Source organism: Drosophila biarmipes, chromosome 3L (assembly GCF_025231255.1).
Source record: "Drosophila biarmipes strain raj3 chromosome 3L, RU_DBia_V1.1, whole genome shotgun sequence".
Taxonomy (NCBI): domain Eukaryota; kingdom Metazoa; phylum Arthropoda; class Insecta; order Diptera; family Drosophilidae; genus Drosophila; species Drosophila biarmipes.
The window spans coordinates 24,852,670-24,879,108 of NC_066613.1; the positions used below are offsets into that span (position 1 = coordinate 24,852,670).

Sequence of the window (26,439 nt, forward strand, 5' to 3'; positions counted from 1 at the left end):
AATTTTCTTTTTGAATACCACATAAAGACATTTTTAGTAGACACCATAATTGATTGTAATTATTTTTGAATATTGCATTTAAAAATCAATTTTAAATTTAAGGAAACCATAATATACGGCCCCTTTAAACAACGCCCTTTATTCCGGGCGAATGCCCGAACAGCTGTTCTTGCGGATGGTGAAGGCGTTTCCCTGTGACTGGCATCAGAACAGCGCCAAGAACTGCCAAAAAAAACCGAACTTCAGCGGACGTGGAAGCAATCTTTTGTTTCGCTATGCTAATTAGTAGTTATTAGTTTATTCAACCCAGCTCGGATGGACGTTTGAGGGGAGTATACCTTACACCAGGTGAGAATAAGTAAGCTGCCAAAAAACAAGGTAAACCTCTGATAAGAATTCGCCCGCTGATGACGTTTCACCTGATTAAAAGTCATAAAATCTGATTTTATAAACAAACACAGTCAATTGGTAAATAATAGGCTGCGGTAATCCTAATTCTTGTATCGTACATCGTAAATCTTTATAGAAATACGAGAGATAAATGTAAATGTCCAGCGGAAGTTCTTCTACCATACTTGTGTAATTTCTTTATCTCAACTTTCAATTCGGAGAAATTGTCCCCTTATCTTTTGGTTCTTTTTTGTATGTGACACTCACAAAGTATATGTATGCATATGTGCTTACGTTCTGAATTTTACTACTTTTCTTCTTTTCCTTTCGTCGTAGGCAAGGTTCTTGAGAAAACCACGTTGCAGCGCTAGATAAAGAGACAACCCAGCAAACACTGCAAAACACCTGAGCCAACAATCCAATATCACCGAGGTGTTCTACCCACTTTAATGGTCCACATAGAGACCCTTAGAGCGGACACGTAGCCACGGATTTCCGACAAATATGCGGCGACCCAATCTCAAATGGATAGTGAAGGCCTCACTGCTGCTGTTGGTCTCGCTGACTCTCTTCATACTGATAACCAGCTGGATCTCCTCCAGCCCGTACACCAACAAACCCGTCCATCTTGGCGGCGTGGAACCTATGCCTGAAAAGGCTGGCCTTTCCGGCGATGTTCAGCCAAGGATGCCAGCTCTTAGACAACCAGAGGCTAGGAAACCGCCGGAAGCCGACTTTGAAGAGGAGCCCGAGCTGCAAAAGGTCGATGAGCCGGAACCGGACGATCAGGAGGTCCACAACCCGCGACCGGCGAACGATGAGCCGGAGCAGCAGCCCCAAGAGGAGCTGCAGATGGCTCCGCCAGCGGATACATCGGTGAAGAAGGATTGGCACGACTACACGGCCATGGAAAAGGACGCGAAGCGAGTGGGTCTCGGAGAGAGGGGAAAGGCCGCCTCGCTGGACGATGAATCCCAGCGGGATCTGGAGAAACAAATGTCCCTGGAAAACGGATTTAATGCCCTGCTCTCGGATTCCATATCGGTCAACCGTTCGCTGCCCGACATCCGCCACCCTCTGTGAGTTCACATATTTTCGGGTAACAGCAAAAAAGATAAGGCAGTGGGTGTAGCTTTCTTATTATGTGGCTTGAGCATGCTCCGCATCACGTTTATTGTGATAATAATTTAGAGCCTTTATAACACTATGGGATTTTAAAACTTATATTTTATTCATTTATCTATTTTTAAAGATGTCGCAAGAAGGAGTATGTGGCCAAGCTGCCCACTGTCAGTGTTATCATCATTTTTTACAACGAGTACTTGAGCGTGCTGATGCGCTCAGTTCACAGCCTGATCAACCGCTCGCCGCCGGAGCTGCTCAAGGAAATCATTCTGGTGGACGACCACAGCGACCGAGCTTATTTGGGTCACGATCTGGAGGCCTACATTGCGGAACACTTCAAGTGGGTCCGCGTGGTGAGATTGCCAAGGCGCACGGGTTTGATTGGAGCCCGAGCGGCTGGAGCTAGGAATGCGACTGCCGAGGTGCTCATCTTCCTGGACTCGCACGTGGAGGCCAACTACAACTGGCTGCCACCGCTGTTGGAACCCATTGCCTTGAACAAGAGGACGGCGGTGTGTCCCTTTATCGATGTGATTGATCACTCCAACTTCAATTATCGTGCGCAAGATGAGGGAGCCCGTGGAGCCTTCGATTGGGAGTTCTTCTACAAGCGGTTGCCTCTGCTGGAGGAGGACCTTAAGCACCCAGCCGATCCCTTCAAGAGTCCTGTAATGGCTGGCGGCCTGTTTGCCATATCCTCGGAGTTCTTCTGGGAACTGGGCGGCTACGATGAGGGTCTGGACATCTGGGGCGGCGAGCAGTACGAGCTGAGCTTCAAGATCTGGATGTGCGGCGGCGAAATGTACGATGCACCCTGCTCTCGCATTGGTCATATATACCGAGGACCTCGCAACCATCAGCCGAGTCCGAGGAAGGGCGACTATCTGCATAAGGTGAGTAGAAGAAGGGTGATAAAATTGAGGCATCAACTGTATGAAAAATACAGGTGGTTAGTATAACTTCTAACCAAGCTAATAAAAAACCCGTTCTTGTAAAAAAGCAATATATTTATAGCCAGCATTAAGAGTTGCGAGCATAATTCTTACTTTTGTCAGAAAAACAAGTTTCCTCTTTTTATTACGAGCCTTGTTAAGGTTCATTGCTCTGTAGACATGGCTTTTATCAGATCCTATTCTCGTAAATAGTTTGCTTTAGTTAATGTCTTCAACTGCAAGATTTCAAAAATTTTTAACCACAAAACTTGACGTGTTACTGCTAAATACAAAAGCATATATTAACTTCAATATAGTCTTGGAGAAATATCTTTATTTGTTGGTAAAGTTTACTCGAACATTTGGGTCAACAAACTTGGCACTGAGTTGTTAAAAGTTATTTTAAACAATGCAGAAAGATTCCTCACCATAAAACATTCTACAAACCACAATTTGAATAACAAAATCAATAAAATAATAAACTTTTTATCATTTTGCAGAACTACAAGAGGGTGGCGGAGGTTTGGATGGACGAGTACAAGAACTACCTGTACAGCCACGGCGATGGACTTTACGAGAGTGTGGATCCCGGAGATCTGACCGCGCAGAAGGCAATCCGCACCAAGTTGAAGTGCAAGTCCTTCAAGTGGTTCATGGAGGAGGTGGCCTTTGATCTGATGAAGACCTACCCGCCCATAGATCCGCCGGCATACGCCCTGGGCGCCATTCAGAATGTGGGGAATGCGAACCTTTGCCTGGACACCATGGGCAGGAAGAAGCACAACAAAATGGGCATGTACGCGTGTGCCAACGACATTAAGATCCCGCAGAAAACACAATTCTGGGAGCTGAGCTGGAAACGAGACTTGCGACTGCGGCGGAAGAAGGAGTGCCTTGACGTCCAGATCTGGGATGCCAATGCGCCCGTGTGGCTGTGGGACTGTCACAACCAGGGTGGCAACCAGTACTGGTACTACGACTACCACAGGAAGTTGCTCAAGCACGGCACGGAGGGCAGGAGATGCCTGGAGCTGCTGCCCTTCACGCACGAGGTGGTGGCCAACAAATGCGACCCAAACAATCGCTTCCAGCAATGGAACTTCGGCACCTTCAACCAAACCGCACTGGACAACTACTCCCAAGACCTTGTCCTCAGCCTTTAACCGCTGCACAGCGATAGTATCACTTGCCATGTACTTAAAAAGCTTCGATGTAAATAACTAGGCTAGATAGGTTGTACGGCCATTGGGCCAATTTACAATTTACCCCGACTCAAGCGCACATTTCCAATGCTATATTAGGGACTTTAAATGCATCTCTTAAAATGGTGCATCTCAAAGCAATTCCGAATGATTTGTGACATACTTTTGGAATTTTGTTTGGTTTTAAACAAAATTCTAAGTTAACATATTATTAATAACAAATTTATAGGGAGCGTAAGCCTTGAAATTGTCGTAAGTTTTGTATGACTTGTACTCCAAAAAGTTTGTTTTCATTAAACTTAAAAAAATAATATTGGGGTTCCTAACTTCACTGAGTTTGTTAACCCCCAATGATAGACCCATTTTTGAACCGTAAAAGAAAAAAGCAGTTTGGCGATTTTAACTTTGTTTTCGTTTTATTTAATATTAATATCTGGTTGCTTTCCATGCGCGTACTTTAAATAAATATAATTTATGTTTTTCTCATCCATCGACCTTCGTGCTTCACAATCTGTATATACGTTCTCGGTTTGTGTGTATCGTTTTACAATATGTATGTATCATCGCAATATCGTATCTCGCTGATTTCGCACCTGAAAGTCGCTAGGTCAGGTGCGTTATCTTTGTTCTCTTTTCTGATTTCTAATTTCTGATTTGCGCTTATTACTTATGCTGCTCAGTGTTACTTGGTTTTTGTTTCTGCTTTATCATATGCCAATACGTATAGTTTATATATAAGGTGCACGCCGGGCGCCCCGCGAAACTCAAAAGTCGTTTGGGGTGTGTAACTTAATGATGGCAAAGGATTTGCTTTTATTTGAAAATGATAAAAAAGCATTTACAAACTATAATAGTTGTTGGCTTGCGTAATCAGTTAATCAATTATCATAAGTTATATTAATATATATATTTATATAAACATTTAAATATTTATCAAAACATGTTTTTTCTTGTTGCTCAAAAGTCTTCTTCGCTGCCTTACATTTACATTACATTACGTACAGTTTCGTCAAATTAAAAATCGTATTATCAATAACCGTTTTTGCTTAACCTTTCCTTGTTTTATTTTGTTTTTATTTTTGTTTTGTGCAAAATATATTTATATGTAGACTAATTTGATTTGAAATTCAGTTGCGCTGCCACATTTGCATTCTAATCTTTATTTTTTATTTTAACTTTTGGATGGATGCAAATTATTAATTGAGTTTTATACAACAATTACAAATGGTAGGCAAATAAGTTTAGTATTAGTTGTTGGTTGTTTAGTGCTTAATACTTGATTGGTTTCGAGTCTTTTTGGGTTTTTCAAACTAAATCTTGCAGAAATAATAATAACTAGAATTAACCCCTTATTTGCCGTCGATTTGCGCATAAATAAATATATTTAACTTTCGTTTGTGTTGCATGTGTGTGTGTTGCTTAAACTTAGTTTAAATTATGATTAAAGTTTAAAAAATGTCTTGCTGCCTTACATTTTCATCGGTTCGTCTCTTTCTCACCGAGCGTGTGCCGCTCTGCTTGTCTCTTTCTCACTTGCTCAAAAATATTCAAATCTTCTCTAGTTGTAGTTCTAGTTGTCCTGCTCGCACCATTTTCAACTGTCTTGTTTGTGGTCTGGTTTATCTGTATATCAGCTGAGCATATGGAAAATTTCTTTCAGTGTAAAAATCCTTTTCGACCTTTTTCGTGATAAAAATTTCTCATTTGCTCCTTTAATCAATTTAAATTCGTTTGGCACTGCCACTCAATTTCGAGCCAATCCCAAAGGACAGTCAAATTGTTGGAAAAATTGGGTATTTAACTAAATTTAAACTCTTGTAGTGTAGTGTAGTTCTTTTGTAAAAACTGTTTTCCTTTGTTACCAACTATTTTCTTTTGTTGTCTTGCGAAATTCTTTACGTTTTTCTAGTTGCTTGTTAAAAAATGGTTTATTTGTACTTTTGGCAATGATCTTTCTTTTTTCAACTTCCACTAACTCTTAATATGACTTTTTGTTTTTAAGCAAAAATTTCTTTATTAGTTTTTGTTTTAGTAGTATTCGTTTTTGTTGTTCTGTAGTTTTGCATTTTGCTTGTCTTTAAAAAATATGTAACTCATTTAACAGAAATTGTTTTGTTGCTGGCTCTTAAGAAACTAAAGTTAATAGTTGATTTTAAACTAACTGCATTATCAGTTTAGAAACTTGTTATTTTTCTGGTTGATTTTTGCTGAGTGAAAGGTGTGATGTGTCTGGGCGTTCTTTTTTTGTGGAATGGTGACAACTCTGGCCTGGCAGCGTCAACTGTACTTTTTTCAACTGCAACTCCTTTTCCGGAATTTTCATACTCTCCTCCTATGGCACACGAAATCAAACGCATTTACAAAAATAATTAATTCTTCTGTCTCCGTTTCATTTTCTTTGCTTTGAGTGAATTTTCAGTCATACAACCCTGCTCTTTGATTTCACTTTGATTTTTATGGGTGGTTTTCAATTTGTTTAATGGATTTGTTCTGTTTTTCTTAATATTCAAGAACAATTAAAATATATTGGCGTTAGAATTTTTTTGAAATTTTTTGGTGCTCGAAATTAGGCTGATAATTTCGAAAAACAACCTACCACATTGAAATATTAAAAAAAAATTTTTGGTTTTTAATCTAGCTTTTTGGGAGAACTCTATAACAAAAGATCCAGAATATCTTGGTTTTAAATCCGTTTAAAAAAATTATTTAATGGTTTCCAATTTATTGGAAACTATGTTTTTGAACTTCAAATCCTCATAACTCCTTGTTGGGGCATTACTGCAATATTTATTCTTTCCAAAACCATTGCTAAATATTTTTGAAACACAATCCATTGAATACTCTTGGAACCACCTTATCCCAACGAATGTGAAATTCGGAACAGGGCTGATTTGTGTGGGTGCTTAAGATTAGGGCTATCCAGCGGACTCCGGCGGTCGGTTACCAGTAGTAGCCCCTCAGCCTGAAGAGATTCAGGTCTGCTGCTGCTGCGGCAGCGGCAGCTGCTGCTGTTGCGGAGTGGGCGGTGGCGCTGCTCCGGTGCCAGTGGGCGTGCCCGGCGGCGGGTGGGTGTGGATGAGCCCACTGCCAGGCGGAGGAGGCGGCTGCTGCTGCTGTTGGGCGGGGCAACCACCACCGTTGGGCGCGTTGTTCGTGGACGAGGTCGGACTGCTATTGCCCTCCGGATATTTCCCCGAAACCACGCACGGATGCATGGGGAACAGGGTCGTCCACGACGTGGTCGTCAGTGTTGGTGCGTGGAGGGCAACCTTCTCGTTTTTTGACTGCTCGCTGGCATTTTGGGATTTTTTGGAATCACTGCTCTTCTTCTTTTTACTGCCGCTGGCTCCGTTCTTCAGCTGCTGGCCATTGGCGGAGGACTCCTTCTTCACGGGCGGCGGGTCGTCCATGAGGGCATCCTCATCCAGATCGTCCAGATCCTCACCAGCCGCCTTCTTGATCAGTCGCTCGCGTTCCTCTTTGGCTTTGTTGTCCAGATCCGTGTTGATCTTCTTCACCCGCATCTTCTCCTCCCACTCATCGATGCCATGGCGACACCGATTGAGGTTTCGGTGCTGGTAGAATATCAGGGTCATCCGCGTGGGATGATGACGGTCTGGCCTTCGCACCGCCGTCGTGGCGTGCATCTCGTGTTTGGCACACTCGATCAGGACACTTCCGTGATTCAGGGCAATGGCCACACCGCCCATTTGGGGATCCTGGAAGGCCTCGATGTTCTCATTGATCTCCGCCACCTCGCCAATGGGTTCGATCTTGCTGGTATTCGTGCTTCCCGGCGAGGCAGCAGGCGGTGCCGTGGAGGCTGCACTGGCCCCACCCGTGGGTGTTTGGTTTCCTGCGGGATTGCCTGAGCCGGCATCGTTGCTAGAGGATTCGCCAGTGGGCGTGGGTGTGGCTACTGTATCGGAGGTGGTTTGGCCATTACTCAGGTCGGGTAATATCGTTTGCGGCGCTTCCTGTTGCTGCTGCTGCACCTGCTGCACCTGTTGCACTTGCTGTTGCTGCAGCACCTGCTGCTGCTGATGCAGTGGTCCTGGCATAGGAACAATGGGCTTCTGAAGGCCCACGCCCGCCGGAGCCACTGCACCATGGGTGGCTATCAGGGAACCGGCTCCCGCTGCAGGATTGGCACTACCATATCCAGAATTCACAGACCCCGTTTGATGGTGACCATACATATTCCAATTGGCCGAGGGTGGAGGAGGCGTCGGCGGCGGCGTCTGCTGGGGATACATCCCGTAGGGTGAGTAGGCCTGGTGATACCCATAGTTGTAGTTCATATTCTGATAGGCATCGTAGGCGGAGTATGCCGAGTGCGGTGGCGGCGGTGGAGGCGGGTACATCTGGTAGTTGTTCGGATACTGAGCCGTATACTGGGCCGTATAGTCGCTGGGCGGTGGCTTCGGCTTCACGAATCCCTCCTGCGGATGATGATGCGAGGTGGTGAGCGGTGCGAGGTTCGTCATCGGTTGCATGGCCGTCAGGGCGGTTAACTTGGTCTCCGCGAGATTGTGATGGTGATGATGATGGTTCACCAGGGTGGTTGAGTCCGGGTTCTCCTCGCCGCTGATCAGCCGGCTCTTGAGGTCACCGGGAGCTCCTCCTCCGCCCACCGCGGGCAGGCCACCGGGTAGGGATCCTCCCGCTAGGGCTCCCTGTTGCTGTTGGGTTTGCTGATGCTGCTGTTGCACCTCCGTGTTCACTCCACCGGGATTGGCTAGATTCGAGGCGGGATTACTGACCAGGGTTTGATAGCTTCCCGGTCCGTAGCCATTGCTCGTCTCCAGTTGGGTAGGAGTGGACGAAGGAGGTGCTGTGGCGGGAAGTGCTCCTGTCGCTCCTGCACCAGTGGTGGTTCCACCAGGCACCGAAGTCGCCGGTGGAACGCCCAGTTGTGGCTGAGCCGTGGGCGTGGTGGGTGTCAGTGGTGGCACTCCGGCCACCGCCGCTCCTCCAGGACCTCCTGCTGCGCCGCCTCCTGGTCCGCCCACCTGCGCCTGCATACCCATCGCAGCGTGGGGCGTTGGCCATTGGCCATAGTAGTTTCTGGAGTCTATGTAGGAGCCCGTCTGGTAGTCATAGGAGTACGGGGAATCCAGGACAGTGCTTGAGATCTGGTTGGACTGCAGTTGGGCATCCGTGAACGTGTCGATCATGGTGGCCATGTTCATCAGACTGGAGTTGGAGCTCATCAGTTGACCGGGCTGATTGCCCGTGCCCGCGGCTTGGCCTCCATTGCTCTGGGGATTGGCATTGGAGCCATGGACCGGTGGTGTGCTGAAAGCACTGCCCGCCGGACTGGGATTGTTCGTCACGGGAGTCTGACACCTGGGCGAGGGCGTCGACGGGGGCGCTGACCCCGGCGTGGAAGCACTGGAGTTATTGGACTGGTTGGATTTTCCCTTGCCCTTTGACTTGCCACTCGCTCCGTTGGCGGCCACTCCTCCTCCTCCGCCGCTGCCGTTTTCCTTCTTGATGTGGGCCGTACCCATGGCTGGCGGACTACTCTGCTGGTTGTTGGCCTGCGTCTGGGACTGGGCGCCATTGCTGGAGCTGCTCTGGCTATTGGCATCCCCGACCGCATCCTGGTCTCCGTCCGGGGGCACCGCATCGTCGCCATCCTTTCGCTTCTTGCCATGCCTTCTGCAGGGTATCAACGGTGTCGATCGCACGCGTACTTCGCAGGGGAATCTAAGGAATTGGGTTGATAAATTGGGGGAATATATTAGCAAAGTTCGGGAATACATACACTCGGAACCAAAATCGAGGTTCAATTGGGGAACTCGTTAAAAAACATATGATAGTAAAACAATTTGAAAATGGAAAATATAGTTAAAGCAAACATTTGTCATATTTATTCTAGTTTCTGATCTTATTCCTTTTTAGGCTGTACGTTGACTCTCTGCATTTTAAATAGATTTTTAAATGTAAAAAATGTTTTTTTTACGATTTCCCTATTTTAGGGTCGATTTCCCTTCCAAGTGCCTGGGAGCTGCTGCTCAAAACTCAACGGTACACTCACTTGTCCAGCATTTGCACCGCCCCGGTGCGGTGCTTGTCCCTCTGACCCTCGACGCTCTCGAACTCGTCCGTGCCGTCCATCGTGTAGAGCGGCAGGACGTGGAACTGCTCGTCGTCTGGGAGGCGGGTGTCGCGATTTCCGGGCTTCAGCAGCGCCACATGGACCGTGCAGCCATCCTGCATATTGTGCAGATCCCTGTGCGAGTGGGCGCAAAAGTCCAGGCAGGCGGTGACTCCGGAGAAGGGTTTGCCCGGCTCCAGACCCAAGCGACAATCGCTGGCCTCGTGCTCGTACTTCGTCTGGTTGTCGTAGGAGCGCGGACACACCTGCTTGAAGACCGGCGCCAACAGGGTGGCGATGAGGTTCATGTGATCCTCGATGGCCGCCTCCTCGCTCTTCACCGACAACCGGAACTTCCTCACCGTCTTGGAGCGGGCGTACTTGCAGCCATTGTAGTACATCGACCAGGAGCAGCCGAAGGAGTACGAGGCACCCGACGATTCCGGATCGAGTCCTGAAAAATATTGTAATATACATTCGATATAAATATTACGGATAAAACAATAAATGAATTTTTTGTAAGCTGTTGGTGGCCGAAGTCCATTCTTAGTGGAAATGTATATATACCTTGACAGGCACAAGTGCGATTCTCATTGGTGGCACATCTTCGCGTCGTGGGCAGACCGTACTTGTTGAGTTTCGGGATCAGATTCTTGTAGGCATTATCTGCCTCCAGACGAGGCATTCCGTCCCAGGCCACCATGCAGACTACAATATAGGCAGCTATGCATCTGGAAATAGTATGTTAAGAGAGTTATAAAACCATGATAGAAATTAAAAAGTAACTTTAAAACCTCACCTGTGACCTGGTCGTTTCTTGACCACCACCAGAATCTTCTCTTCGAGATCAGCTCTTCGGATTACCCACTTGGCCACCGGACATCCCTGCGAGGTCTTGCCCTCCTTGCCCGTGTAGACAATCTTCTCGATCCTCAACTGGCGACCCGTGAGATTGCAACGCTCCTCGAATTCTCTTCGCAAGTCCATGAGGGAAGAAGCCGTGCCTGAAAATGCAATTTATTATAATTAGAAGATTTATAATTAGAGGATTTAATATATGTACTTCCTCATTCATAATTTTAAACCACATTTAATATAATAAATTTGAGATTTTTTGATAAGGATGACTCACCTAGATGCGTGTAGTAAGTACCCGGTTCCGGCGGATTCTTGTCGGACTGGAAGCACTCGCACTCGGGGATCTCTGTCTTGTTGCCCTTCTCCAAACGATCCGTGGTGTCGAACATGGGATTGATCTTCTCGTGCTTGACCACAATCTCTGGGATTTCATCCGGTTTCTGCTTTCCCTTGGCCTTGCCCACTCCCACCAGGGGTTTGAGGCCATTGCCATGGGAGTCGATCAGCTCATCCTCGTCGATGAGTTCCTCCTTGGGCTGAATGCCCAATCCCAGGCACGTTCCGTCCTTTAAGTGCTCGGCGGTGGGAGGACGAGTGCCTCCCTGTCGGCAGCAGGAGAAGCCATTGTTCAAGGGCTTTCCCTCACCACCCAGATAGGCGTATCCGCCGCCGTGCCCCAGCATTCCCATGTCCTCGATCTTGGGCTCCAGCATCCCGTGGTGACTCAAATGTGGTGGAGCTCCGTGTCCCAAGGCATAGCGGTGCGGCGGAATGGGATATGCGGGTATATCCTTCTCGTAGTTCGTGGGCAGTGGTATGATGCTGTTGGTGTCCGGCTTGCGGTCCAGTTCCATCAAACTCTGACCATGTCCGTGGATCTGATTGGCTGGGGGCTTCCCCCTTCCCCCATAGGTGGAGTGCTGATAGCCGGGGACAAAGTTCTGCTGGAAATTCTGCTGAAAACTACTGGCTCCGGCGCCGTAATAGGCGGAATTGTGATGATAGCCGGCGTAATCCTGCTGCCCGTGACCATGATGCTGCTGCACCGGCTGTCCCTGACCATCGTTTTGGCAGAAGTCCGCATACTGAATGAAGTTCTGGTAGTTCCGCTCGTAGCCCTCCATTTTGTTGGGCTGCGGAGGTCCCAGCAGGCCCGGCTCAGTTTTTATGTACTGCGAGTGGTAGTCCTGACCAGGTGGCCCTCCGGGACCGGCATGTGGATGCGGGGGATAGTGGGCACCCAGCGGTTTGAGACTACCGCCTCCTGGATCCGTGGAGTTTCGATCGCGATCGATCTCCGCCGCTGCCTCCGCGGCCGCCGCTGCTGCCGCGGCTGCTCTGCTGGCTTTGCTGCGACTCCTGGACTTCTTGGGCTGAGCGGTTGGAACTGGAGGATGTTGTTGTTGCTGTTGTTGTGGTGGCACCACCACCGGTGGCTCCACCGAGTGGCTGATGGTCGTGTGCTGTCCTGGCTGGTGTTGCTGCAACTGCAGCTGCAATTGGGCATCTTGACCCACTGCTGCTCCTCCTACTCCTGGGTAGCCACTAACCACGCTGGGCTTCTTGAACGAGTTGGCATGGTGTGGCTTCCAGATGTGATCGCCACCACCTCCGATCGGCTCGGCGGCCACTGACCCACCAACCGCCTGCTGTTGCTGCTGCTGTTGTTGTTGTACCTGCTGTTGCACTTGCTGCTGCTGTTGCTGCTGCACTTGTTGCTGCTGCAGGTTGGGCAATGGGTGGGTGGGCGTGGCACTGCTCGGTCCGTTGGCGCTCAGCGCCGCTTCGGGCCGGAGATGGTGGCTATACGATAAAAAATGACCGGTCTGCTGTTGCTGCTGCTGCACCGCCGACTGCTGCTGCTGTTGCACCTGCTGCTGCTGCCCAGGCTGCTGTTGCTGCTGCAGGTCCGGCGGCGGATCCTTGGGATCGCTCTTGCGCATGATCATCGACTTGATGCGGGTGTTGAGATGGAGTCTCTCACCCTGGGGATAACCGTCTGCACCCAAAGATTGCTGCTGCTGTTGCTGCTGCTGCTGCCAATTCCAATCCTGCATGGGTGGCGAGGCAAGGTGTTGCTGTTGCTGCTGCTGCTGCTGGGGTGCCACATAGGGCTGCAGCCCATTGCCCGTGGGCGACTGATGCTGCTGCTGCTGCAACATGTTGCTGCGCGTGGGCGACTGGGGCACCGCCTGAATGGGTGGCTGCATGGGCGAGGAGGCGGGCTGGGCCACAGCAGTGGGTGGTGGAGCTGGTGTGGTGGTGCCACCACTGACCACTGTGCTGGCGTTCGTGGGATTGCTGTTGCTGGTGTTGCTGGGGTTGCTACTGGTGTTGCTGTTGTTGTTGTTGTTGCTGTTGGTGGCTTGGGAACCGCTGTAATCGCCTGAATACCCGTTACAGTTGAGTGAGCGCGGCGGCACGCTGCTCACCCGCGGATATCCAGGCGTGTCGTTTCCCGACGACATCGTCTTGTTGAGGTCCGCTCCCAGATGTTGCTGCTGTTGCTGTTGCTGCTGCTGCTGTTGTTGCTGCTGCTGCGACGGCGGCACTGGAGCAGCGGACACCTGTCCGGCGTAGCTCGGAGCGAATCCCGCCACACTCTGCAGACCCACCTGGTTGATGGCCGACGGAGCCGTGGACAACTGCTGGCTCTGGAAGTCGTAGCGCTGCACTGGCGCCGCATATGGCGACCGGCCGTAGTTCGGATCGAATCCCAGTCCCGACTGGACGTAGCCGTTCGAGGGATACGCGTAGGACTGCGTCTGGAAGTCCAGCGAGTTCAGCGACGTTATGGCCGGTGTGTTCTGTGGTATCTGCTGGATGAACTGGTTCTGCCAGCCCTGCGACGGATCCGCCTGCCATGTGGGGTAAAAGGCCATGGGAGCCTGGAAAAGAGGATACAGTCTTAGATTAGTAATTGCACAAATATGGTTGTCAAAGACTGAGTCACAAACCATGCATTTTATAGGGAATCTTAAGGATACAGATGATTTATTGTAAACGAAAAAGTTCTCTCACTAAACTGCATTTCTGTTAAATAATTTACCCACCTAATTTGTCCTACCTTTTTATAACCTTATTAGGCCCATATCCCATATCCTTCCCATAATTCCTGGTCTAGACTCTAGACTCAACCCAAACCAAGCTCTATGCCACTAAGTACTCCACCCCCTACCACACCATACATAAATAAACATTTTGGTCGTAAAAACAGTTCAGAAACTGACATGAATTATGTACCCAAAGCCGGGCTGAATTGGCCAGCAGTCGTAAATCATATTTTGTGTGCCCTAATTAGGCTCAGTCTAATTGGTGGCGGGCTCCAGACCCCAGAGCAGAAATTTCCTTTTTGCCCAGAGTTACAACTTCCGCGGCGTGTACACAAAACACCACTGTTAATTAACGCGCCTCAAATTATGCAACATTTTTTGTGCGCTGAATAAACAGGAAAACCCCATGAAAAGAAATAAAACGAAAAATATAATGGAAAACAAGCCAGGAAAACAAAGCCAGACTGTCGGCCAGACCCAAAACTCAACCCGTTTTCATTTGCATTTTTACGAGCGTCCGAAAAAGTTATGAAAGTGAAAGTGAGGAGCACTGGAAGGGGGCTACAATAAAATCCAAATAAAATGAAAATAAAATTCAAATAAAAACTCAAACCGTTTGTACACTAAGAAATAAAAATATTGCTTTTCTGAAGTTAATAAAAATGTTTCTTGATTTAAAAAAAAATTAATTGATTTTAAAAAAGTAAAAATGAATGCTTTGGTTGTATAACAATTGATGGTCTATATACTCCGTTGCCTTGCATTTTTTTTTAGAGAAGGTTATCCTACAATCTATAAAGCGATGCTCGTTTAACCACACTTTTTTCGCAGTGCAGGCCATTTCAGTTGCCAGGCAGCTGGCTTCCTGGTCTGGAATTTATCTGCACCTGGCTCACGTGTGTGCGTGGTGTGTGGTTTTGTTTTCAAAAGCATTTAGCAATCATTGATAAAAATCGACAAAATCTTTATGAATGAATGGGGGACTATATCTACTATATATACATGCGATGTCTGGCTCGAGTGTGTGTGTTTGCACAGCTGCAATTGATTGGGCCCGGGGCCACGTGACGTATACGCAATGTGGCCGTGCGGATTTATGGGTTTGTGTTGTGTTTTGTATTTTGTATTTTGCATTTTGCAATTGGCTGCCTTGAAACGGAAAATGAAATGAAAAGCAAAGCGGATTGACTAGCAGGGGCGGGGGGAAAAAATGGGAAAGGTCAATGGCATTTGAGGGGGGAAATCGAAACCGATTGACTCACCATGGGCTGCTGCGGTTGATCCTTCATGGTTTGGATTTGTGCGGTTATCTGATGTTGCTGCTGTGGCAAATGTTGCTGCTGTGCGTGCTGCTGCTGCTGCTGCAAGTGCTGCTGCTGCTGGAAGTGCTGCTGTTGCTGCTGCGGCTGCTGATATTGCTGTTGCTGCTGCGACAGGAGTTGCTGCTGCGACAGAAGTTGCTGATGCTGCTGGAACTGCTGCTGCTGCTGTTGCTGCTGCTGCAGGTTGCCTGTTGCTGTTGTGGTATTTGGCGATTGCTGCGGCAACAGTGTTGCTGCCGGCACTGGACTTAGACGAGGCGATGTTGCTGATGCAGCGGCTGCATTCAGTTTGTTTGCTTTGGTGGAGTTTTTGCGGGGGCGTGACTGCTGGAAAACAGGCCAGAAATAAAAAGAATCTCCAGTTAGTTGGGGTTATTTATGAAACAATCTGTAAACTTATGATAAACTGGCTTGAGGATAGTAAAGGCTCTAAATCAAATTCAATAGCTAAAATCTTACTTGTGTTTCTGCTATTTTTTCAGGATTATATTAAAAATTTATAATATTTTCATATTTATATTTGTTAAGTTAATTCTTTTTCGTTGCGTTTTGTGTTATTATAGGTTTATTTGTGGTTGTATGGCCTTATCGGAGCTTTATTATTTAAACACCGATAACTGCCCATTAAATATGACCCACTCTTGTTTGCTCGTTTATTACAAACTTTACATTCTGTTGATTTCACTTTTGCCCAGTCGTAATTGCACAGTTTAAAATATTTTTTAATTAAGGAAATTTGTTAGTTGGCACAAATATTTTAATTGCCTCCCCATCCGATCGCATAAATTATGCCCGCTTCGCTCACATAATTTCAACTTGTTTTCAGTCTGCAAACGCCGGGGCAACATGTAAAATTTATGTTGCCCACGATTTATGCGCAATTTATTTGTGCAGCCAAATCCGAAAACAGAGGAAAAATGTTGCAAAAATTCGTAGCAACAGCTGCGGTTGCCATTTGTTGTTGTCGTTGTGGCCGCTCGCCATTAAAGGCTTTCAAAATTTATGTTCATAAAAGAGTTGCCGTCGTTTCTTCTCGTCGTTTATAAGTTTTATTTTTGGCATTTTTTTAGTTTTTTCCTTGGCCAAAGGTTGCAAAGTCTAATAGAAAAGGCAGAAATAGTTTTCCGCTGCTCTTGGCAGGTCAATCGATAATGTCAGGTCAGATATTTTTGCATAATGCTAGAGAGTTTTCTTTGTGGGCAAACCGCACACAACTTTTGCATTAGAGAAGCCCAGAAAATTTATTTTTGATTACCTATTTTCTAATAAAGATTTAAGTATTTACTTTTTTCTTGCATTACATTTTATTTATTGCTTCATAAACGTATTCACCCAATTAATGAAGCATTGCTGTTCAAATATTTAAAATGCTGGCTGTGCAAATATGAATTTCCACAAACTGTACAACTTTTATCGAGTAAATCCCAGGAAGAGGAAGGCGTATAAGTAAACATTGTGTCTGTCGTAAATTTCTTGCAATAAATCAACAAAACTCCTTGGGTCCAGGGCAAACAAATATTTCTCGAAACATTTCTGCTAATTGCGAAAGGCACAAATCAAAAATGGCCCAAAAAGGCAGCATCCAATTAAAGTGGCTTATGTGGCAGGGAGTTTTGTGCAGACAATAAACACAATTTGCATACATGGCCAACAAAATGGCAGTCAAAGCAAATCGTTTGTGCAAATTGGCTGCAATAAAGTGATTTATATTTTACACATGTGTGAAATAATATTTGCCACCTTGGCTGGGCATTCCCCTCCCTCTACACATATGTATCTACATATTTTGTATGGAGTATGTGTGGTATGTGTCGCATAATGCTATGCAAATAAATCCAACAATGCGAGCTGGTAAATTCGAATTCCTCTCCTTATCTCAGGGACCAGGTGGCAACGAAGCAGCCAAATAACTTGGACAAACACCGGCCTGGAAAAAAGGTGAGGGGCGGCGATGGGCTTCCCTCTTTTTGCTTTCTAAAAATATTTGCATTGCAAACATCGATGGAGCCGGCGAACGCAGGTGCAAAATTAAAATAAATTTGCACGCAATTTCCAATTGAAAATTGCCAATTATTTTTGCTCACATTTCCTTTTTTGCATTCTAAGTGCAAACAATCTCAAAATAAATAAAGCTACAGATGTGGGCATAGTAATAGGGCGGCAGTAAACCTGTTGGTGAACAAAGTCGACATGAAAATAAATTTTTTTCAGCACATAAAATTATTTCGCAAGCAAATTTCAATGATTTTAAAAATGTACCTAAAAATACAATTTATGTAAAAATAATTTTAAAGAAAATTATATTGTATTATTTGTAAACATAAAAGTCCCATTTAACCATTAAAAAATGCAATCTGACCATATTTTTGCCCACCTAAGTCCATGCCAAATCCAGTTATACTATTTTCCTAACCTCCGCTGTATATTAGTTCACCATAAATATTAGCATTGAAGTATTAATTAAACTTTTGCAAACACTGGCGAAAAACATTTGCTTATACATCGGCAAACAAATAAGCAAACACGGCGCAAATGAAAAATCGTAAAGAAAGTAAATAGAATGTATTTTCAGACCCGAGGTCTTGTGTAAATGTTTTTCTAGTTTTTCTGCGCTGCGTTTAATGCATTTTCTCCACTATTTACCCAGTTCATAAAAGTTAATTAAATTTTTATGATCGTCCGTTTGCATCGCGGCAACTATTTGTTTCTTGGTAAAATAAATAAACGTTAAGGAAAGATGGCACCGCCAGAGATATAGTTTGTGTGTATAAGTGAGTATCTTTGAGAGTGTGAGATAGTGAGAGATTAGTGAGTTGCAGTTGACACAGCTACAACGACAGCAAAAACAACGAGAGCCGCGGGCAATGGCCCTGAGCGTTCTGTGTTTTCCCCCCCACTTTTTCTCTGAGTGTTGAAAAGAAAATTGCGCGCTGAGTAAACAGCAATTAGTTGTGTCCCTGTGTGCGTTTATCTCCGAGTGTGGTTGTGAGTTTTATTTTAATGTGTGTTTTTTATGCCTGTGTGCGTTACATCGCCTTGATAAGCAGCAAACGAAACGCAGCGAAATAAGGTTAAGTAAAGGTAAAATCAGTGCTAAGACAGCCTTAAGATACTCTACCTTAAAAACATTCTTCTGCTTTGATCGTTGCATACTATTAGGCACCTTTTTAGACGACTTTAAGTCTTGATGTATTTGAAAATTTTTCAGTTTTTCAGCGTGTTTTCTTTTTATATACAAGTGTACAACTGTCAAAATAGTTTAAGTTCATTAAAAGAATTTCAGAATTTCCATGAAGCATTTTTAATAACACAGATTATATGCTTTTTATAAACAAATTTTCACCCTACTTTTTATATGCTAATTTCGCTATTAACCCGGCCTAATATTGTTGCCGAGCACTAACTATTTTACTAGCTCCTCGTCCGCCCGTCCCACATTGACGCTGATAAGAGCCGTATAACACCTCTCTCGCTATTTGCTTTTTATAGTGTGCCAGCACGGCCGTCATAAATTACACACATAACAGAGTATACAATATAAATTATTTACATGTCCCCAAAGTCAAAGTCTGCTGATAAGGCGTAGGTACGGAGAGGAATAAAAAACAAATCAACAACCAAGGAAAGGAAAACAAGGTAAAAGACAGCGAAAAAATAAAGAAAAATGCAGCGGGTAAATTGTAAATAAATCAAATATTAGTTATCGTTAGCGCTGGTGTGGGCTCTTATTTACTTTTTGGTTTATCAGTAGGTTATTTATCTACAGTCATGACGGGTGTATTTTTGGAAAATGAAAAAATATGTATGGTAAAAGTTCTTGAGCTTCGAGAAAATTCTAAAATAAATGTAAAAAGATAGATAGATTTTAAGAGTTCCTTTTTAATTATTCCTTCCATATCATTAAACAGAATAGAAGAATGGTCCTTATGTCAGAAGAATGTATGAAGTTATACCTATACGATTATCCATCACTTCTTACTGAAGAATCTGATTAAATGTCTACAGTTCGGAGTTCAAGAGTACGGATACACATCTCCCATTTTGGAGTAATGGCCAGCAATTAAAGCAAATCCTTATCGACCACATTTTGCTTATGCGGCAGTATACTTCATTTTGGACTCGCAAGCACCATTTGCTCTAACGGCAAATGCAATTTCTATGATTGCATCCAGACATCTCGTACTCGCCTGCATTTTCCATTTTCCTGGCACTGGTTTTTCGGTTTCGCCCCGCTCTTAATGCTCTATTCTTATGCTCGTTCCGTCTCTCGCTCGCTTGAAACACCTTTGGGCTGCTCAAATATTTAACTTGTATTTCGTATTCATGCTAATTTTGCATTTTCCACAATTTTCCCGCCCACCTCCACCATCGCCTTGGCCCTCTTTTTATGTGCACAGAATGTTTCTTCGCCTGCCCGTCGTTCTCTCCTCCGTGTCCTGCTTTATTCCATTCCATTATCCTGCAGCATTTTGGAATGGCTATGCTGGTACAGAGCGAGAAAAGAATCCTTTATATGCTTTTTACCATTCTAACCATTTTTAAAATGGTATATTTCACATAATTATTTTTTTCAAAAGGTGCCTAAAATATGCGGTGAAAAACAGAAAAGCATTTTATTGCCTACTTTTAGACAGATATTTAATTGGTTTAAAAACTCAATACTTTAACATATTTCTCCAAGTGTTCTACAGTTTCAAGCTCTTGAGATTCTTGCGGACTGTCTGGCTATCTCCTCTCAAACACACACACACCGTCGTATAAGTAATTGCAACTGCATATGTGTGTGCGCTGTTCAGTAATTGTACGTGTCGAGTGTGCGCCGTTGAGCAGGCTACACTTTTTTCTCCCTTTTTTGCTGCTGCCTTGTTAGCATGTGTCCGTGTGTCGAGGGCTTGTCCTCGGATCTGTGTCCGGCTGTGTGTGTGTTTTATTCAATTTAGCTTTCAATTAGGCTGCAATTGTTCGTCCATCGCACGGACAGTTGCATTCTTAAGCAGCTCGCTTCTGCGGCAGCTTAACTAAAATCGAAATAATCCACTGGCATGACATTTGCCCCCAAGAAATGCCTGACTAATTCAATTTACGCCTCCTGAATTATTAAAGTTTCAGTTAGTCAATCGAGGGGGCCTTTCATCGGGCCTTCATTGATTGCATTCACTTCCTCTCACATCATCATTTTGATTGCATATTTGCGATAAATTAAATTGGAAAAGGGCGGTGGCAATGCACAATTACTGGGGGTTTGAGTGGGCGGGCAGTTTATAATCAGTGATTGAAAAGGTACTGTTTATATTTGACGTTGTGAGGTAAAAGGTAAATATGTACAAACAAATTAAACTAGGTAAGGTACTTGTTAGGCATCAAACAGTGCTTAAGGGCTTGGGGGTTTTACTTTATTAGAATAAACTTGTTTATAATTTTAAATAGTGCAGGGGAGTGGTATAAGATGAGATGTAGAAAACGTATAGTACAAAAAAGTGCCCCAATATATATGTAAAGGTACGTTAACCTACAGAATTTCCATCACTGGAAATAAAATGACTGGCTGGTAATCAATAGAGCAAATGTTTGCAAATCGCATCCGAAAAAGCAGGTAAGCAGACTTTACATTTCGGAAAGTCATTTGGAAATGGATGGAAATGCTTGTTATATAATACATTTCGCTTCACTCCGCCCCCGCTGCTTTTTTTGTCAGAAAAACTTGTTTGGATGCTCTGTCCCTGTCTCTTTCTTATTGCCTCCATCTGTCTCTGTCTGCTCTTTTTTGCAGCGTCAGCTTCGTGCTGCCTTGTTTTTGTTTTAATTATTGCCAGGCATGCCATTAATTTTGGCATGTCGAGTCGTTAACGAATTCCTTGGCAATTCTTTTTTGCTCTCCTCTCTTTTCTCTTCCTTTCCTTTCCTTTATTTTATTTTATTTTTATTCTTATTTTTTGGCACGCCATGAAACCTCTATTGTTCTCCTTTTGGCTTTAATTTCTGTTGCTGGCTTTAATAGGTTTTTAAGCTGGCGTTGCTAATTGTTGCATATTTAAGAAATATTTGCTGTCATCTCGCAAATAAATAATTACTTATGCATGTTCACCTCACAGAATGCAGTTTCCTTCGTTTGTGTTTGTTTCACATTCGGTCGAGAGTCCTCGAAAGACTTTGGCATCGTCGTGACAAAAGTTAATTACAAAGTTTGCAGCGCGGAAACTGCCAAATGAACACGAACAAAGCGAAGCCCCCAAAACGGGGATAGCATGCAACATAGCAACACTGTAAGAGAAATTGCAACTGCAACAGCAACACATTGGAAACGATACTTAAGCATAGGTGCACGGGGAAAAATTTGTTTTTGATTTTGATTTTTACTGTATAAATACAAAGCCTCTTGCCCTATAAAGCTTTAAATAATTATGAAGCTAAAGAATTCGCGCAAATAACATTTTGGCGCCCAACGTGGGATGTAGGGGTTCTAATACTGGCCTGGTACACGTAAATTCGTATTGTATTTTAAAATATGAATACAAAATGTAATGGGCATTATGCAACTTGAAAGGAATATGATACTGAAGAATTCGCGGGTACAAATTTTTTGGCGCCCAACGTGGGATGATTAGGATTTTTTCTGAGTGCAGTACCAAAGAATTCCCAACACCAACAACGTCACAGGCAGTTAGGCATCGCAAACACACACACACGGGCGGCAATTGGCACACACGCATACACACTCTGCCATTCGGACCAAAAACAAGTGACTGGATCGCATTGTACAATAGAAAGTTAGCACAGCTCGTTGAAACTCGACTTTGAGGCAGGAATGGGAAATGGAAAATGGGTTTTGGGAATGGGAATGGGCACTCCACTCTACTTGTTGGATTCACAGGGAAGATTGTGTACATCCGACAGCCGAAAGCGATCGTACTTGTCGGCATTTGACACTAGTGTGAGAAATTTGTCAAGAGCCAGTCTGAAATGCAGTTAAAAAGGTGGGAAAAATGATCACATAGAGGGAAAGAGGTGTGAATAACGTTTAAAATGTATCCAATTTATAGATGCAATATTGTAGAGAATATAAGTTATTTGATATACGCTTCTCTCTCTATCTCAAACTTTTGCTCGATTATTAATATTCCACCACTTGTGCCCAATTTACCTAAATATTTTGGCTGCCAAATTCATGCTAATACTGTCTTAACGCAAAGCTTGAATGGCAAATTTGAATTGTCTTTGATTAGCCATTTGTTTGAATAGAAAACTCATTAAGTGCGCTCGAGTCGAGTGGAATATTACAATTTATGTGCCGAAATGCTTTTGGCTTAATTACTTGGCTTACTAAATACTGAGATACAAAGTAGCCGAACTGCGAAGAGGCGTTGCTTTCGTTTGGCAGCTGCTGCGAAGTATAAACAATTATGCTAAAATGCAATATTTACGGCCTCGTCGACTGTTATGCTAATCACGTTGTTTATGCTGCGAGTGTGTGTGTTGTGTGTGGCAGTATTGTCGATTGCATTTGCATACAAATTGCAATGTAGACGAAGAAGCAGCAACAAAAGCTGCAAAAACAGCAGCCACAATGCAGAACAAGTCTCGCATAATTACAAGCAGAAGGAGAAGATTTTTCGCAGGCCGCCACACTGAAGCGAAAATATGTCTGCCGTTGCACTTTATATTTGCATCATTATTGGGATTTTAAACCATATTTTTATGCACTTAATTGGGCACTGAGAAACGATCGTAAGGCTCTTGAAGTGTATACTTAACATAAATATGCTTGTTAGAATTGGTCAATCATAAATGGATGTTTGTTTATGCATATTCAGGCAGTCCAAAAATTATTATTTATGCGATGTAAATATGAAATATATTTTAAAAAATTAAAATGAATACATGCCACCTTTTCAGATACTGTTGCTAATAGGGAATTCGATTATCGTAATTTTTAATATATAATAATTTAAAATATATAAAAAATAAAAATATATTTTTAGACAGATATCATTTATGGTTTGTTGCTAATATATCTTCGTAATTTAAAACTATTTGTTGAGCACCATCATTTTGTAAAATCAATTTTTTAAAATGGTAAAATTTAGGGTTGTCATGTATTTTTCTTCATGTGCCCTTTGTGTTCCCAGATAAACCATTTTAACCGAGTGTTGTCTGCGATAAGTAAGCCAACAGAAATGGATTCAATTCGTGTGATTGGAAAAAGTAAATTGCAGGCAGCAGTGGCTGTTTTTCCTCACTCGATTATTTATCCTTTTTAGCTGCACGCGATGATTTAATTCCGTGTGCCACTTCATATTCAGCCTGTCCTGTCCTGGCCATATTTAAATTATTATTATGCCAGGCCATAACAGACACAACAACGACAACAACAGAAAAAACAACGGCAAAAACATAATTAAAAACTTGTCTTCAATTGCCATAAATTCACGTCAAAGAATCTCGTTACTAAAGTTGCCAAATACAATTTTTTTCCGAGCTGCTCTACTCTGCTTTCGTTATTACTTTTTTACAACAATCTCTTTGCCAGGCCGTCCTGAAAATTGAAGTCATTATTATAATACTAGTTTGTGTTAGTTTTTCTTTATTTTTTTTAAGCAAACTAGTTTTGTGGCTTGGCCGCGATTTAGCCAAGTGGAAATGTAAGTATTTGCAACAGTTTCCCCGCGGATTTCCCACTTGGGTTATTAGATCAACTTGGCTAATTGCCGGCAAATAAAGATACATATGTATCTACAAAGATACATTCGTGAGTCATGAATGGGGAAGCTTTTAACTCATTGGATACTTTTCTTCGAACGGAAATACCAAGCTGGCAGCACTGTGTGAACGTTTCTTTTTTCTAGAGGTAACTAAAATTTTATTTTATACCCCGACTGCTGAGCAATTTGACACCATGAATCATTTTTATCTGATTTGTTTATTTATTTTGCGTGTATCTATTTTTTACTGCTTCGGCGAATGGCATTTATATTTTGATGAGCTGCGAGCGTTTAGTCACTTAATGAGTTAATTGCTTGGCACATCAATTGGAAGTCAAACTAAGTGTTTTTCTAATGAATCGAGTCATTTGCATATTTTAATCAATTAAAGTTGCCGGTCCAAGAACATAATATGTTATTTTATGCTCGAAAATTGCTAACAAGTCATAAAGTTGTTCTAGATTCTTTAAGTTGTTTCCAAGTTTTATATATGTTTTCTGTTTATGATTGTAAATGCGTCGTAATAATATTTCATTACTGGGTTTAGAGTTTTTAACTAAAAATAAAACTAACAACTAACGTTTTGATGGTTTATTTACATTTTTACCAGGTAGTCTTGTTTAATATTTACTGGGCTGCTTTTAAAGACTTGTTCCAGTTTTATTTTTACTTTCCCAGCATTTCCTCATTCGTTTTTAGCTTTTGCCAACAATTTTGCCAGTAATAAACTGTTCAAACAAATTTTGCCCAATTTGTCTTCATTTATTTAGCATTTTTGCACTTCCCTCTGCTCGATTATTGATTTACACTCGCTTTTACCCCACTCAACATTCATTTTGCACACCTGTGTGCCGCCCTCGATTGGCAACGTCATCGGTTACCAGGCTGGGCCATAAAAAATAAACAACGAAATCAAAATAAACTTTTTCCCTCGCTTTTTTGCTTGGCAACGCGAGAACGTTGAAAAAAATGACCACAAAAAAGACTACAATTAATTTGTATGGGCAAAAAAATGACAGAACCCAAAAAAAAAAAACTAAACAAATAAATATCAAAAATTTAATACAAAAAAAAAGGGGAGAACGAGCTCTGAAAAAATAACAAGAACGGCACGCGAGTTGGTGTATCAATGGCCAGGGGGCTTCAAAGCCCCCCAAACCCCTCTCGAAAAGCAGTGGCCTTAGGCTAGGCAAATACAACAAAAAATGGAAAACAAAAAATATCTCTAAAGGGTGAAAAAAGTGCTTTGAAAGTGTTGATGAATGAGTTTTTGGTTGATATTGCTGCCGTTGTTCATATGTTGTCGTTGTCAAGTGCATAACAAAAAATAACAATAACAAAAAAAAGAGTGAGAAACAACGACAACTGGCAACTACAACCAAATGACTCAATTTACAATTGTAAAAAAATGAAAAAAAAAGTTGTAAAAATCCGCGTAGCGCTGTTGTTCTCGTTGTTGCTGTTGTAAAATGTGCAAAATGTCAACGACAACAACGACGTCACAACACAGCTTTTTGCATTCTTTTTTTGCCATTTTTTCCCCTCTTTTTATGTGAATGTTAAATTTTTGCAGTGTGCGAGTGTGTAGTTTAAAGTTTTGCTTGTATTTTGTATTTGGCGCGCTGTGTGTGCGTTGCGTTTATTGAACTCGCGACGCGGCATGAGGTTAATTGACCTCGTGCTTAATGCAAAAATAAATATAATTTTGTGCGGCAACAAAAGCAAAAAGCAGAAAAAAGCAGGCAACGACAACGAAAACGAAGTCAAATGAAAAAGGGTCGCAGTTGCCGTGTAGTTTGTGTAGTAAGAAGTTTAAAAAAGAAGGTAAAGAGCAAAGCAAACAAGTCAAAATGAAAACACGTTTAAAGTGTTTAACATACAAAGTGATATGCGCCAGTGTGTGAGCAGTGATATGGGCCTGACGAGTCTAAAAATAGGGGGTAGTATGGGGTTAATGGGGCAGGCAAAGAGTCTTGATGTTGGCGTAGTATCTTCAAGTAGGTATTTCGATTTTTGTTTAAATTTTGTCATGTATAACAGGTGAAATATAATGAATAAAATCGAATAAAGGGGTAACAAATAGTCTACTCTCTCAAAAACAAGGTACAATGTAAAAATAAGGGAGGGTAATGGAAAATGCAACGAACCCTGATGTTCGGATAATATCATTAAGCACTACTTTAGATATATTGGCATTAAGTCTTGGAAATAGTGGGTAATAAATAGTCTATTCTTTCCAAAACAAAGCCCAATGTAATATCTTGAAGCCGAATTTGTTCCTCCATTTCAATTGCATTTACATAGATATAATAATTCCAACACTTGAGACTACTTAACATGCAAGTCACACCGCCACCCACACACAAATTCACTGAATGGATATTTGAAAAATTTCATTAACTCCAAGTCTATGCAAATGACAGCAACAACCAATAATAATATCCAATCATTCGCCACACCCAAAATCATTGAACAATTTATTCTAAAGAGCGGAGCAAAAGCTAAATTGTTTGGCATTATTCGCCTGCGTTCGTTTCTTTTACTCAAGTATTTATTTATTTTAAAACTGTTGCCTACTTTTGGTTCATTGAACTGCGGCTAAATTAGAAACTTTTCGAAAATATTGATGAATAATTTATAATTGATATTTATGACCTAATAAAATGTGGCATATTTTATGGGGAATTCACAGGTGATATCATCTTTTCGGTTAATTCAATTCGATTCAATTGAGTTTGCTTTATAACCCAAACGA

General features: G+C 43.1%; 2 protein-coding genes across 6 annotated transcripts in view; one reads left to right on the plus strand and one right to left on the minus strand.

Moving 5' to 3' along the window:
• The first annotated feature begins 190 nt into the window (after positions 1–190).
• Positions 191–4,052, plus strand: LOC108034791 (N-acetylgalactosaminyltransferase 6). 2 transcript variants are annotated; one of them, XM_044095068.2, is made up of 4 exons: positions 191–358; positions 727–1,469; positions 1,643–2,408; positions 2,948–4,052. In XM_044095068.2, exons 2-4 carry the CDS (start codon positions 895–897, stop codon positions 3,608–3,610), a joined length of 2,004 nt encoding a protein of 667 aa, XP_043951003.1. In that variant the 5' UTR covers positions 191–358; positions 727–894; the 3' UTR covers positions 3,611–4,052. The 2 variants fall into 2 exon arrangements, with proteins under 2 accessions (XP_043951003.1, XP_016965264.1); XM_017109775.3 differs by having other exon boundaries at positions 191–348.
• Positions 4,039–26,439, minus strand: part of LOC108034792 (DNA N6-methyl adenine demethylase) — a 99,537-nt gene continuing 77,136 nt past the window's right edge. For 2 of the 4 annotated variants that reach the window (XM_044095067.2, XM_044095066.2), the window contains 6 exons: positions 14,926–15,312; positions 10,885–13,498; positions 10,552–10,756; positions 10,320–10,483; positions 9,693–10,206; positions 4,039–9,361 (listed from right to left, as the gene is read on the minus strand). In XM_044095067.2, the coding sequence (XP_043951002.1) occupies positions 6,622–9,361; positions 9,693–10,206; positions 10,320–10,483; positions 10,552–10,756; positions 10,885–13,498; positions 14,926–15,312 (6,624 nt within the window). In that variant the 3' untranslated portion in view covers positions 4,039–6,621. The remainder of the gene's footprint in view (positions 9,362–9,692; positions 10,207–10,319; positions 10,484–10,551; positions 10,757–10,884; positions 13,499–14,925; positions 15,313–26,439) is intronic. The other 2 variants (XM_044095065.2, XM_017109776.3) reach the window with 1 other exon arrangement.